Genomic DNA, 15,882 nt, shown 5'->3' with positions numbered 1-15,882 from the left:
GCAGCAGGGTTTAGTAAGTCCCTAGCGTATAACTCTTTATAGAACGCCCCAAAGGCATTTGCCTTGTCTGTCTTCATGGGCAGCTTTTCCTGTGGAATCTGTAATAGACCCAATATATTCTTTATCCCTCTTCTCACAAACCTGTCAAGCTAGATGTGCGCCAATCTTATTCCCCTGAGAATACGAGGTGTGGCTCAGTAGCAAGACTATATTCTGCTCTGTTCGAGTGTATCGCTGTAAGATTCCCCTTAACCGATCTCATCTGACGCAGAACCGCGCGCGAAGGATTCTTTTCGTGTTCCCTTTAAAGAACCCCACGCTCTTCTAGAGCCTCCCTCTCCTTGGCCCTCTGTGTATTTAAGGCAGAATTAAGCTCAATACACTTTCCTCGAATAACTGCCTTAAAAACATTCCAGTTAGTGAGGGGTGTGGTATCCTGTGGCAGACTTGGGCGAAAGAACTCTGAAATGGCCCCCTGTAGCTCCTCTCCGAGTAATCTATCTCTCATCAGCGAGATTGGGAAATACCATCTTGGTGTTTTAGGAGACCCCCCCCTCTCTCCACTCGAGACAAATCGTGACTAGATTGTGATCTCAAATAGAGATTGAGAATATTTTTTCTTCTTGAAGAGATCCCAAAAGACCCTGACTTAAAAAAATATATAATCAAGTTTCGAGTATGTTTGGTGAGAATGTGTAAAGAACGTGTAGTCCTTGGTGTCAGGGTAAAGATGCCGCCATGCATCTACCAGGCCTAATACGTGTAAGGACTGTTTAAAACTCCTGGGTAAACTACCTGTAGGAGAACTATGTGAGTGGGTGCGGGCCATGTCTGCCTGCCACGTGAGGTTGAAGTCCCCCATAAGTATCACTGGGCACTCTGCAAACCGCCCCATCATCGTTAGCAAAGTAGACCGAAATGGTGACTTGCCTGCGTTGGGGGCATAGGCCGATATAAACATGCATAGTTTCCCTCTTACTTTCCCTTTTACCATAATAACCCTGTCTTCCTTATCCAACTTTATAGCTTCAGGCTGGAATTTCAGCGAGTTATAGAACAATAAAGCCACCCCTCTGTGTTTGGTGGTTGCTGAGGATCTGTAGATTTATGCATAATATTTATGGCGCAGCTGGAGTTCCTTGTCTCTTTTTAGATGGGTTTCCTGCAGGGCCACCGCTTCAAAATAGTGATCCGTCAGATATTTCCAAATTATTTGCCTTTTAAAGGTTGAGTTCAACCCCTTTACATTCCAAGTGGCTATAGAGATGGGCATGATCCCGCGGTTACCATAACCCTCAAAATTAGGATCTGTGCTAAGCCCATTTCTCTCCCTCTAGAATCACCTGCCCTAAGAAAGCCCTCAGCCTGATCACCGAACATAAGCTCGCTCTGAGCCCTCATAAGAACAAAGTCATTATCACTGTGTATACAGTTTCCGCCTCCTGTAAATCCCTCCTGTGAGAAAGTGCCATCTTTCTTGCATGGTATGCCCCCACTTTTTGCTGAATTGCTTTGACTGAGTGTGCCCTGGACTCCTGCCAATCAGGTGCCCAGGGCCTATGTTCCTTCCCTAAAACAAACAAAACCCAAATTGGCAAACCCTGACCACATGTCAGCCCCTGGTAAATGGTACCCTAGATACCCAGGGCCTTGTTACCAGGGAAGGCCTCTAAGGGCTTCAGCCCTCATTGTGCCACCCTTAGAGGCCCTGTAACCTTACACACGCACACTGCCTTTTCAGGCTGAGTGTTTGGGTGCAACACAAAAACAAAGTCGACATGGCACACATCCATGTGTGCCATGCCCATCACCTACACTGCCATGGCATACGTCAGCCACCCCTCTAGCTGGGTGCCCTATGCCAATGGTGTGGGCACAGGAGCAGGAGCCCTGTGCCTCTACAGTGCCCAGGTCCATTCCTGAGCTCTGTAAGTGCAGTGCTGCCATTTAAGAGTACATGGTGCTGAGAGCTCGTCAAACACTAGCTCCACAGCACCATAATGGCAACACTGAAGACTGAGAAGTTTGGTATCAAACTTCTCAGCACATTAAACCCACACTGATGCCAGTGTGGGATTTAATGTACCAAGCACCCCAGAGGGCATCTTAAAGATGCCCCCTTAAACCTAACCTACAATCCATGTCTGCTCTGAGGCTGCCTAGGCTGCCACACAGCAGACATGTTGCTGGACCCCTGGGTAGGAGAGCCCCTGCTCTCCTGGGCCTGCAACAATGCACATCCTGGGCGAGGTGCTAAATCTCCTCCCCCAGGATGGGCAGGGGGAAGCTTCAAAGGCATGCTGCCTCTGAGCTTCCCCAGGCCCCTGCAACCCCCCACTCTGGCGGGAGTGTGATACAATAAAGGAACATGTCAGATGTGAATAAACATGACATTTAAACTTTATTTTGGCTTTTGTGTTCACTTCAGATGAAGTGCTGGCCAGTGCAGCCATATTGTTATTAGGCTAGATTATTTTGTCTGTCTCTTAAGTGTCTTTGCAGGTTTGCAAATGCAGGACAGCTTAAGAGATATTTTGATTGCTCCGGGGTCCCCGCACATGGGCGGGACTATTCATAGATTATGACTATAACAGAGATACCCCTACTACAGAACTGGAGTTACAGGTAAACTACTCCATCTTTATAGTACGGGCGCCGAACGCATTTGCAATGCAATAGGTCGCTCATTTGCAAGAGTTTAAGCTATTGAGCGTAATCATTTCTGCCTGCCTTGATAAGAACTATTCCTTCAGTTGTAAATGCGTGTTATTCCCATTTTTGTTCTCAGTATAGCCTAGTGGGGAGGGTTGAGCCTGTGTATAGTGAACAAATATACTGTGTCTGTGCTATTATATTAATATTACTTGTTAATTGCTTGTGATTGCCTTCGGTAGCTCAAACTAAGTTCCAGAATTGTTTTGATCTGAACATTACTACCTCGTGAAGTGCCTGGCTTTTTCTTTTTTGAACTCCATATTGCTTTTTAAAAAAAAACCTGGATAATTTTATTTTTCGCGTCATCGCAACTTCAGATTTTTTCTTTCTATGCTTTACTCAAGTTCCTTTTTAGTTCTTGTTTTACTTGTTGAAGGGTGAATGAGTACCACTGTTTTCAGCTGCTGCCAGGGAAGTCTCCATCAATCATTTTTTTAAATGTATTTACCAGATCAGTGCATCAGTTTTGATGTAAGATTCCAAGCTTCAATATAGGTTAGGTTTTCTCTATCGATTCGGTGACATGCTATGATAAACCTGCATTGATCCAGTTTCTTTTGACTAAACAATGACCATATAATTCTTGAGTGAGAAGTCGCATTGTACTGATCTTCCTGTGCTGCAAAAGATGTTGCATATTTGTTTATCCTTAGAGTGCAAGTCTAAGGAAAGTGAACGCTTTTAGTCTGTTGTATTTTTTTGAAGATTGTGACGTGGTTCACTAGCTCCATAGATAGAAATATGTAGTCTAAAACTGCCATTTGGGTTGTTCCTGTTCTAGTCGACATAGGGTTTCTGATTACTGAATTAGTGGACAGACCCTTACTCCATAATTTTTCTCATCAGAAGAAAAATATTGAGAAATAGGTCAAACAATGAATGTAAACTCTGCAGAGCTGGTGAGGAGAGTTAATTAAAAAGTGTTCTTTATAACATGGGTTAAATCAATGGCTTCAGACTACAGCATTTGATTGCACTTGGATATTTTAGTGTGATGAATTAGTAAATCAGTTTTTTACTGCTTTGTTTAGGCAATGAAGAAAAATCGCCAGAAAGAGGTCGAGATGTATTATGGGAGCGTGCCAAAAACACCATCTAAACGAAAAGTCCCACTAGCCCAGACACCTGGCAAATTCCGCAAGGTAAAAAGACGTTATTATTGTAATGTTGTAGAATTTTTAAACGAGAAGCATGCTGTACCAAATCACAAATTCGCGATGCAGCCATTATCAGAAGTTATTTTAATGTTTTTATCGAATAAAGTTATAGCTTTGTGCCAAAATGTTGAACACGAAACCAGTTGTTTTGTTTGAATCCCAGTTCTCACCTAAGTTAATTTCTATAGTGCCAGACTAATTCCTGCTTCTCTCCCCCATCTGCCCATGCTTGCGTCTTGCTAATGTTCAACATTAAACAGTGTATGGAAATGCATTCTAGTATATTAACTTTAAAAGTGAGATCAGTCTTACTTGCGCCTTTTCTCTGTTGCAGACTTGTGTATTTAACCCATAACTGTTAACCAACTAATTATTGTACATTTTTATACCTTTAAAAAAAGTGTTTTATAATAGCATGTACTGCTGTGCTTGAGGGGGCTGGGTCATAACCTGCTTCTGTATTATTTTTATTTTGTATTTATTCAATCCCTTGCCTTGCTTTAGTCTTGCAGTTAATCATCCTGCTTTTCCCTTCAGCTGAATGGTACTTCTGTCTCTAGTAGTAGTTCCAACAGCACAACACGGTCTATCATTGGGGGAACAATTTGCCACTCACCAGCATCTCGTCCACCACCTTCTGGAGGCACGGTCAGTGTACTAATTGTGTTTTTTTGTTGTGTTTTAGTGCCCAACATCATTCTTAAGGTACTTCATGTACGTTCTCTGTAACCTGTGGTCACATTGTCCATTTTGCCACTAAACTGCTGCCAATTTCATTTGAGTCTGCAGCCACCTGGAGACTGTAGTTAACATTTCTGATGGCCCTTCATTGTAGGATTCTCACTGATTGTCACAAACCTAGATAAATCCTATCTACATGCAGGAAATCTCGAACACTTGTGTATATTTGTGTGTATGTATGTTTGTATGTATGTTTGTGTGTCTGTGTGTATATATGTGTATATGTGTCTGTGTATATATGTGTGTGTATATGTCTGTCTGTGTATATGTGTGTGTATATGTGTGTATTTGCGTGTATTACCTACTGGTGGTCGCCAGTAGGTAGTTATAGTTAGGACTAGTTTCCACAGGAAAAGCGGTTTTTGATTTGCCAATATCTTTGGCACCGTTTGACTAAATTTTCAAAACACTTGGGGCGCTCTGGTCAGCTCATGTCTTGAAAGGTTGGGGCTGATTCGTCAAGCGGGGGGCAAGGAGAAAATAGGGGTCCCAAAACGCGTTTTCTCCATGTTAATTTCCATAGGGAATTTTGAACAGGCTACAGTCCGAACTGATTAACGTAATTACACCAAATTTGGCAAAAAGGTAGCTCTTGGTTCAGAAAGGCTTTTTTTTTTCCTATGGTGTAAATCCGTTCAGCAGTTCCTGAAATATTCATGTTTAAAAAAAATTATATATCCGGGGACTGCGGTGGATCCACGAACACTCCAGAATAGGAGCTTGATTCTGATTGGCTGCCAACACTCTAAACCAAAAAGTGTTGGCAGCCATCTTGTGACTCGGTTGAACCGAGTCACTATAAAAAAAGAACAAAAAAGGGAGCAGGGTAGAAACACCCTGAATGCCCTGTCATTGCAAACACTGCTTTGGGACCTCAGGGCTAAAGTGGACTTCATCCCCCGAGCAACAGTTCGCCAGGAGGAGCGTTTGCAGAGTTGTGTAAAAACGGGGCGTAGCCTCGGACCACTCAGCAATCCAGCTGTGTCTGGCTTACTGGAGGTACCTGGTGAGCTAGTTGGCCCCCAGGGACCATTAGTATTCACGGGGACTCAATCCCCCAACCAAGAACGCGCCAGGATGTGTGTTTGCAGAGTGGTGGAGAAAGTGGGTGTGGCCTGTGTCCACCTGTCAGCAATCCCACTATCTGGGGTAAACTGCAGGTATCAGGTAGGCTAGTCCCAAGAGCGTGCCAGGGAGTGCGTTTGCAGAGTGGTGGGGAAAGGAGTCGTGGCCTGCTATGACAACTTAGCAATCCCGCTGTGTGAGTCTTACTGCAGGTAATAGGAGGGGTAGTTGGCCCCCAAGGTCAACCGTGGGGGCCAACTACCCCTCCTGTTACCACCAGTAAGTCCCACACAGTGGAATTGCTAAGAGGTCTTCAGAGGCCACCCTCACCTTTCTTCACCACTCTGCAAACGCGCCACCTGGCACATTACTGGTTGGGTTGATGAAGTCCACTTTACTCCTGGGGGACTTTGGTGGCCAAGTAGCCCTCCTGGTGCCTTCTGTAGGTCCTACGCTGTGGAATTCCTGAGAGCAGGTAAGAGGCCCACGCCCCTTTCTGCACCACTCCGCAGACGCGACTACTACCTTATAGTTAGAAATTAGCATTTAAAAAAACCTTAGAAATTTGCTGAAAAAATCGTGGGTTTTAGGGACGTTATAGTTAGAAATGAGCATTTAAAAAACCTTAGAAATTCACTGAAAAAACCTTCGGTTTCAGGGACGTTATAGGTAGTTGGACATTTCATTCATACAAAACCAGAGAGAAATTCGGCCGTTATAGTTAGTTGAGCTAATTATAACTCGCGCCCCTGCTATGCACTGCTGATGTTGCATATTACATCACTCATGACATGGTCAGTGACATCGCTGATGACATCTCAAATTACATCACTGATGATATCACGTAATATCTGATGCACCTCCTCACTCCCTAATGTAACCTTTGATGCACCCACTCTAAAATACAGACTAGCATTCTCGAAACCATAGACACATCAATTCAAGTTAGTACTCGCCCACTCACTGATTGATAGGTCTACACACACATCCACTCACTAACCCATACAGTCACTAATACACGCAATCATTCAATACAGCCACTGATATATGCACTCACCCACAGTTACTCAAGCACCTAGTCAGTCAACCAAAGAATCAACCCTGCTATTTAGTCACCTACAAAGTTATTCACACACCACCTCACTTATTCCAGCAGATTGTAACAGTTACTCTCTTCTACAATCACCGACACACACTCCTCCATTCAGCCACGCTCACAATTATGCACTCACATTTAGTCACTTATATACACCAACACTCACATACACTGCCTTTCACATATGTAGTAACTAACACATATACCACAGAGATTCACCAACACAGCCATATGCAAAGTCACCCATACATCCCCTCGCAGACACACTCATGAACCCATACACCCAGTGAATCACCCACTCATCCATGCAGGAAGTCGCACACCGCCTCACCCACCCACAGACACTCAGGCACCCATACAGGTACTCAGGCAACTAATCAATAACCCATATAGACACTGATCTACCTACTCCCCAACCCATGCAGCCACTTACACACCAAATGACAGATTGATGTAGACATTCACCCATGTATTCACGAAGACAAGTTTACTCACTCACTTATACAGTCAGTCACACCCACTAAATGATCAATTCAGACATAGATACAGCCATACAGCCACGCATTCCTCAATACACCTTGGTGTGTGTGTGTGTGTTTGTATGTATTTGTGTGTGTGTGTGTATATATATATATATATATATATATATATATATATATATAAACAACACCGCCCCTCTCCTCTGCTCTCAGCAGTGCGGGTGCGCCGATTGCGCGGGCGGTAGCGCAACCAATTATTTCCCAAACACCACGCCTCAGAAAAGAACGTGTGGCGCACTCTGGCTCAATTATAAGAAATCTGGTTTATTGGTTCTTCTCCGTGAAGATTAACATCAAGGTTGACACGCGCGTTCCGGCACCCTGGCCTTCGTCAGTGTCAGTTTGCCATGTTCGAAACAAACACTTATAAATAACAAAAACAATCATTGGTTTACAGGGCTGTCAAGCAACATCAACAAGGGACTTCGCATTCGGTTAACTTAAATTCATCGGAACCATAGTGGCCATATTTGAATTGCCACATAGACGCAGAAAATAAATATAATGTATTACGTTAAACCGTACAGTCAAACCTGATTCATGCATAAATATGCTAGTTTTTAAAACAGAACATAGTTCCAACCATACACTAATGAAATTGGCTGTGTTAGTGGCAGAAAAAATCATTGTTCTATAATTCATGAAATCCAAAATTACGCCCACCAATGGGCAGAGCTTCTGGCAGCTGAGGTAAACATTGTGTTAGCCTGAATGCAATGCGCTGAAAGTCCATACAATGATGTGAAGTCCCATTCGAATAAAGACAAAGAAAACAAGAAAAAGTGAAGGGCATTCACTCGATCTATAACAATTATATACATTTCACGACAGTGCATCAGACGCAAAATGGAGCCCTCCAATGGGCGTAATCATCAGTTCAAATCAATAAAGAGGAAGTGAGAAGTCTAAACATTAGATTATACCCATTTCATATTGTTGTAACTGCATTAAATCACGTGAGGCAAAATGAGAACTCAAAAACACGTAAGAAAATCAACCAATGAAGGACCATAGTTCTTCCTCCATATTTAGGCCCCCAGGGGTACGTGTCTGCAATTCAATGATAAAACGCGCCTCTAATTTGCGCAGCTCTCTTACCCTGTCCCCTCCCCTTTCAGTAACAGGGACATGGTCCAAACAGAAATACCTGAGTTTATCACTCCTGGATTCGTGTTTGTCTGCAAAATGTCTGGCGACAGGGTAAGTTGTGTCATGATTGGTAATCGCCCGTGTGTGTTCCAATACACGTTTCTTAGCAGGATGAATGGTACTTCCAATGTATTGGAGACCACACGGGCATACCAGGCAGTAAACAACAAAACTGGTGTTGCAATTCAGGAATTTGTTAATACTACATGCTCCTTTGATACCCGGGACAGTATATTCCTTTACCTTTTTACTGTTCTTGCACGCCTTGCAGGAGGCGCATGGGTAAAAACCAACCGGAGTATTCTTGGGAATTTTATCAGAAAAGTGACTGTGTACCAGCAAGTCTTTTAACGACTTGCTTCTACGGTAAGTCACCTCAGGCTTCCGTGGTACATCTTGACCAATAATGCTATCAGTCTGTAGGATACTCCAATGCTTCTCTACCAGTTTCCTTATGATCCCAGCCTTAGTTGAGAAGCCCAATATAAGTCGGGAACTATTTGGCTTATCCTCTACTTGGGTCATTTTAGATTGTTCCAAGCCAAGGAGGGAATGTCTCTCAATTGACTGCACCTTGAGCGCTGTATCACTCAGGAGAGTGTTGGTGTAACCTCTTTGTCTGAACCTTTAAGGTGAATCACTTGCTGCCCGAGTATAATCTATGGGGAGTGTGCAGTTTCTTTTAAGACGCAACAACTCCCCATAGGGAATGCTGTTGATGAGTGACCTTGAATGTTGACTGGTATAATGTAAAACTGAATTCCCTGCGGTAGGTTTGCGGTAGAGCTTGGTACATATTTTATCTTCTGCTACAAAAACTAGGAGGTCTAGGAAGGGTACCTCAATCTTGCTTATCAGGCTGGTGAAGCGCAGATTCAGAGTGTTGGTATTCAAAATATTAATATATTCTGTGGCTTCATCGGGTGTGCCCTTCCACACGATGAACAAGTCATCGATGTAGCGTGCCCATAGGGCAATTTTATTGACCCATTTGTCATTATCTTCCGACCAGGCCACGTGCTTCTCCCACCAGCCCACGAACAGGTTCGCGTAACTGGGGGCGAAGCACGTGCCCATCGCGGTACCTTGGGTCTGCAGGTATAACTGCACACCAAACAAGAAGATATTATTGTGCAGACAGAATTCAGTAAATTCAAGAAGCATGTTATTGTGCATCTGATATTTCAAAGGTCTGGTTTTAAGGAAGTACTGAAGTGCCCCCAACCCATCAGCATGCGCAATACAAGTATATAGACTTGTAATGTCCATTGTGATAAGCACAAAGTCCGGTTCCCATTGTATTTCCTGAATGCGTTTAATGAAGTCTGTGGTGTCTTGGACGTAGGAACTCGAATCTTTAACCAGAGGGAACAAGAAATGGTCTACAAAAATGGATACTTTTTCAAGCAAACTCTCTTTACTAGACACGATGGGACGTCCTGGATGTCTTAGGGTGTCCTTGTGGATTTTAGGTAAATGGTAAAATGTAGGTAATACCGGACTGTCCACTTTCAGGAACTGAAATTCGTCTTCCTCCAGGATGCCACTGTTCCTCCATTTATCAAGCAAATTATAGAAAGCTAATACACTGGTGTTATATCTCTCCCTTTGAATTTGCATATAACTTGATGAATCCCCTAGGAGGCGTAATGCTTCCCCTCGGTAGAAAGCCTTGGACATCACCACCACATTCCCACCTTTGTCGGACTGCTTGATGATGATGTCAGTATCTTCTCTGAGGGTCTTGACTGCTGTCCATTGGGCTCTCGATAAGTTGAAGAATCGTTTCTCAGTGTATTGTCGTGGTTTATCTTGTAAGGGCAATGTGTTTAGATCCTTAATCACGGAATCATGAAAACAGTCAATTGCGTCAAAGGGCATTCTGGGGATAAACCCCGATTTCTTTTTAAATTTGCTTCTGCCACTAGTCTGGCCAATCCCAAGGTACGGATGTTCATCCGGCTCCATTGTGGTCATATCCATTTGTAAGTCATGTAAGGCTTGAAGTGCCTCAGAGTCATGTCCTGTCAGCTCATCCGTTATCAGACGCGTTGGGGTCGATGAAGACAGAGTTGGATGTAGCTTGAAAGTTTTCTGCAACTTCAATTTGCGTATAAAACAGTATAAATCGATCCATGTTTGCACATAGTCCCATTCTGAAGTTGGACAAAATGTGAGACCTTTTTCGAGAACTGTAACTTCATCCTTAGTCAATGTTCTTGTGGAAAGATTAATAACTGTTTTCTTTGTCACTTCCTGTTGATCCCCCGTCTGCCTCTTGTCGCCCGGGGCGCTCCACCCCCTCTGCCGGTTCTTACCCCCTCTCCTGGTTTTGCGGTGTTTCGGTCTGGGGGTTTCGCCCGTTGCGGGTACCTTCTCCATGATTCTTTCATAATTTCGTATTCCCTGGGACAATCCGGTTCCTTGTTGCCACTGGATCCTTGGTCCGATGTGGTGGTTTCTGTTTCTGACTGTTCGGTTTCGACCTCAGACTCCGATGTATCTCTTTGGTCCAATACTCTGCTTGTCGGAGTGGCTGACTGGAGAGTTTTCCTTGGTGCGTCATATTTCCTGGCAAACGTCAGAACTCTGCCTGATTCATAATCTTGTTGGTCTCTTGCAAACTTACTTTGCTTTCGTCTTTTGATATCGTTTTCATATGAAATCAATCTGGTTTTCATTTTACTTCTGAGGTTTTCCGCTTCCGAGTGTTCCCCCAGAGCGGAGATGTGTTGCTCGATCTCCTTGATTTCATCCAGGAGTTTGGTTCTGTCACTTTTGGCATACGTGATTAATATTTGTACCATTCCTTTGGAAGATGCCACCGTATGCTCTGCCCAGTCTTTTAGTAGATTAGGGTCCGGATTCTCATATGAGGGTATGGTATAGATCCGAAGTCCCCGAGGTATACGACCTACATCAAGATACCTCTGTAGTGAAGTTGCCTCCCACCACTTCCTGATTTCTTTCTCGTAGGTACGTTCCAACTTAGTGAACCACCCTTTCATATTTTCTGGTCCTCTGTCAGTGCTTGTGCCTGCATCCGAATCCAACCCAGATGCGGCGCCCTGAAAAACCAATTCGGCTGCTTCCAGTCTTTCAGCATCGCTGAACATCGTTCTTCACGGATGCGAACGAAATTGCATAAATAAATTACAGCCACAATACCAGCAAACTGACACTGACGAAGGCCAGGGTGCCGGAACACGTGTGTCAACCATGATGTTAATCTTCACGGAGAAGAACCAATAAACCAGATTTCTTACAATTGAGCCTGAGTGCGCCGCACGTTCTTTTCTGAGGCGTGGTGTTTGGGATATATATATATGTATATAAACTGCCGTTACCAATGTAAAGGATGACGACGCCATGTCTTGCCACAATAACCAATTTTAATGGTCAGCTGCTGGACGCGTTTCGCCTGTCCTGCAGGCTTGTTCACCAACAGTTTACAGTAAAGTTTTACCACCATTTTGAAGCACCACTTAGGTGTCACATGACCAAAAACTACAAATGCAGTGTATAAGACAACAGACTAGTAGTTATTCATTACCAACGCAAACTCATGCTCAGATGAACATTTTTCCGCATCAAAAAACTAGAATTGAAATATTTTAAATGGATACAAATCACGCATACATTTATGGACTAAATTTGAAAAAACTCACGAATGAGAATGAAAGTTTTCAGTGCCAAAAAAAATATATATAAAATAATTGAAACCGATTCTATATGGTAAACCGGCTCTGTGATTATGGGCAAGTGCCCCAAATACCAACATATTTTCTGTTACTCAATCTACAAATAGATTTATGTATATATATTTTGTATCGCATCATTGAAAAAATAATCATTATTAAAGTTTTTAATGCAGATTCCTTCCAGTTAATTTGCATAGCTCAACAATGCAATAATCCATTCTGTATGCTACCCAACTGGGCTGAAATTAAGTGCGGTAGCGTTGTAGTAATGAACTAAGTGTCAAATCATCTGCAAATATTACAACTAAAATGTGCAATTTACCTAAATCAACAAAACTTATAAATAAATATACTGGTTTAAAAACAATCGGGATGAGTAGAAGCTAATTCATTATAGTGCTCATAAGTGGGTATGCAGATCTTCCTCCGTGTTTAAACCTGTCGGAATCTTACAATTTAATTTGATTATATACGAGGATTCTAACCTTCTCAGATGTTTTTCTCGGTCTCCACCTCTCTCATTAATCTTGACTGCGTCTATTACGAAATATGTCAAGCCGGCTGAATTCTTTTCATGAAAACACTCAAAGTGGCGCGCCACCGGATAAGATTTGTCACCGTTTTTGATGGCTATTAAGTGTTGTAGCACACGCTTGTGTACAGGCAGGATAGTGCTGCCTACGTACCTCAGGCCACAAGGGCACTGAAGTACGTACACCGCAAAATCTCTTTTGCAAGTAAAACGGCCTTTGATTTTAAATTGTCTATTAGAAAAACCTGATGTATACATGGTGGTATTAATTCCGTGTGCACAATCTTTGCATTTAGTGCATTTTACAAATCCATCCTTCTTTGTTAACCACATTGTAGTCGCCACCTTTGCGGGCGTAGTTTTCAATACATTACTGACCAACATTTGCTTAAAACTCTTACCTCTTCTAAACCTGATTTGTGTTTTTTTACGAACAAACCTGCCCAATGTGGGATCACTGCGTATCAAATGCCAATGCTTAGCTAGGATGCTCCTTACTCTCTTATGTTGTATATTGTAAGTAGTTACCATCCTGCAATCATTTTTGTTTGTATTCTCCATTTTCTTCATGGTGTTACTTTAATTGAAGAGAATATCTTCCCTTGTCCTTTTCTTGGCTTTATGTATTGCAGATCGTATGCAATAATCTGAATATCCTCTCGATTTGAAACGTGACTGCAGAGTCCGCAATTCATTACCACAGCTTTCTTGGTCACTACACTTGCGTATTGTTCTCAGACTTTCCCCATAGGGGATGCTGCTGATTAAGTTTTGAGGATGAAAGCTCTTGGCGTGCAACAACGGGTTGCCTGCCGAGGGCTTTCGGTATAATGCAGTCTCAAGTTTTCCATCCTTGATGTAAATGAATAGATCTAAAAAGTTAACGTGGGTCTTACTGATTGTACTGGTGAATTTAAGATTTAAGTAGTTTTTTTGTAATCTCTTAATAAATGTAATCAGAGATTCCTCGGAGCCTTTCCATACGACGAATAAATAGTCTATGAATCTACTCCAATGCATCACATTATTCTGCCATTCTTCAGGGTACAATTTTTGGACCACCTGCTCCTCCCACCAGCCCATATGCAAATGATCAAAGCTGGGGGCGAAGCAGGTGCCCATTGCCGTTCCGCATACTTGATGGAATAACTCGCCCTTAAAAAGGAAATAATAATTTTTAAGGCAAATTGACGTCATTTCAATTAACATTTGTTTGTGCCCAAAATTTGACAGGTCTGTTCCCCAAGTAATGTCTGACAGCATTCAAACCATCATCATGCTTGATGCTGGTATAAAGACTCGTTACATCTATGGTGGCCAGTAGGAAATCACTTTCCCAGGGTAGATCATAAACCTTTTTAAGAAAATCCCCCGTATCCTGTATATAGGATGGGAGGCATTTGGTTAGAGGACACAAGAAAAAATCTACAAATCTAGATGTGTTGGCAAAAGCTCTATTAATGGCAGAATTATCGGTCGACCTGGTGGATTCACCTGGTCTTTATGCACCTTGGGGATTAGGTACATCACAGGGGTGACCGGCTTATTGATTTTTAGGAAGGCTGACTCCTCAGCTTTCAAAAGACCTTTAGAATGCCACTCAGTTAACTTGAAATTGTAAGAGTTATAAATGTTACGCATAATCGTCTCTGACACATAATTAGAGCGATTATTTAACTGTTTATATGCTTCATGTAAATACGGTTTGCTCCACATTGCCACCCTTATCGGCATTGCGGACAATACAATCGGCATTCATAGATAATTTCTTAACTAAGGCATTATAATCGCGTTATTTTTTTATGCTGAGAAGACATGTTGGTACCTAGTTGCTTCAAATCATTAAGTACTAATTCTCTAAGTGTCCACTGCATCTTTATCTGTCATAGGTGTTAATCTTGATGTAGGTCTGAAAGGTGTTGGATCATAGCTAGTAATATTCAAGCCTTCCTCTTCTGCTATTGAAGCAGCTTGTCTGATATTAGCTTCAATATTAATTGCGGTGCTGCTAGATTCGGTCTCCTCTTGTAGATACATGTCGTATCATCAACTACTAACTCACTTGGATGTTCAACATTTATGTTGGTACGTAATAAGAGTTTTTAGTTAATAAAGTGTTTTTTCAATTTTAGAGTTCGAATAAATTTAAACACATCCACTCGTGTTCTTCCATAATCAAATTCCTCTTCTGGGCAAAATGATAAACAAAGTCTCAAAATATTTTGCTCTTTATCTAATAAAGAAATACCGGTCAGATTTATGATTGAAGTTTTGTCCTCTGTTTATTTCACTTTGGTCTTGGGTTTCACAGCGCCGTCTATATTGCTTGGCGCCTTTCCTCCTCTGTTGCCTGTGCCTCTTCCTCTTTGAGGTTTTACGTAGTGGACAAATGGTCTGGGTCAGAGGTTGAACCTCCTCTCTTGCTCTAAAAAACCAAACTCTTAAATCAGTCGGCGCAGGACCAATATTACTTCCACTGGTGTATATGTATATATGTATGTATGTATATATATATATATATGTATGTATATATATATATATGTATGTGTATATATATATATATATATATATATATATATATATATATATATATATATAAAAAACATTGTTACTTGATGATGGCATTAAGGATGTCACTGACCATGCCATGAGTGATGCAATATGTGACATCAGCAGTGCATTGTGGGGGCGTGCGTTAGTTAGCTCAACTAACTAGAACGGCCGAATTTCTCTGGTTTTGTACGAATGAAATGTCCAGCTAGCTATAACGTCCCTGAAACCTGTGGTTTTTCAGTGAATGTGTGTGTATATATGTGTGTGTGTGGGCCCTCCTGCCCAAGCCCTGGGGATTTCATTCCATGGAGCTGACATTTTTAAACAAGCATTGGCATAGCTAATAGGTCTTGCCTTTGGCACCTTATGTGTTTAGCCAGAACCTTTGGCTATGTTGTAGAGCATTGTGGCTGCTGTGCATCATGTTGAAAAGTTGTAATAAAGTGTTACACATTTTGTTACCTTTATGCAAACCAAGACGACATTATATACATCTTAATAACCTGATTAAAAAAAGATTTTAACATAAAAAATGTCTTCTAGTTTTTTGTACTTATATGGCACTGTGGTATTATGTGGAGTGTATTTGTTGCACTGAATAGAAAGTAATTATGTGAGGTGTATATGTGGCACT

General features: G+C 42.1%; 1 protein-coding gene across 2 annotated transcripts in view; it reads left to right on the top strand.

Annotated features, from left to right (window-relative positions):
• Nucleotides 1–15,882, top strand: part of PRC1 (protein regulator of cytokinesis 1) — a 558,854-nt gene that overhangs the window by 294,333 nt on the left and 248,639 nt on the right. For both annotated transcript variants that reach the window (XM_085644386.1, XM_085644387.1), the window contains exons 11-12: nucleotides 3,747–3,857; nucleotides 4,410–4,520. In XM_085644386.1, coding sequence (XP_085500512.1) covers nucleotides 3,747–3,857; nucleotides 4,410–4,520 — 222 coding nt within the window. The remainder of the gene's footprint in view (nucleotides 1–3,746; nucleotides 3,858–4,409; nucleotides 4,521–15,882) is intronic.

Source organism: Triturus cristatus, chromosome 3_1, assembly GCF_964204655.1.
Source record: "Triturus cristatus chromosome 3_1, aTriCri1.1, whole genome shotgun sequence".
NCBI classification, from domain to species: Eukaryota; Metazoa; Chordata; class Amphibia; order Caudata; family Salamandridae; genus Triturus; species Triturus cristatus.
This window is presented reverse-complemented; position numbering and strand designations above follow the sequence as displayed.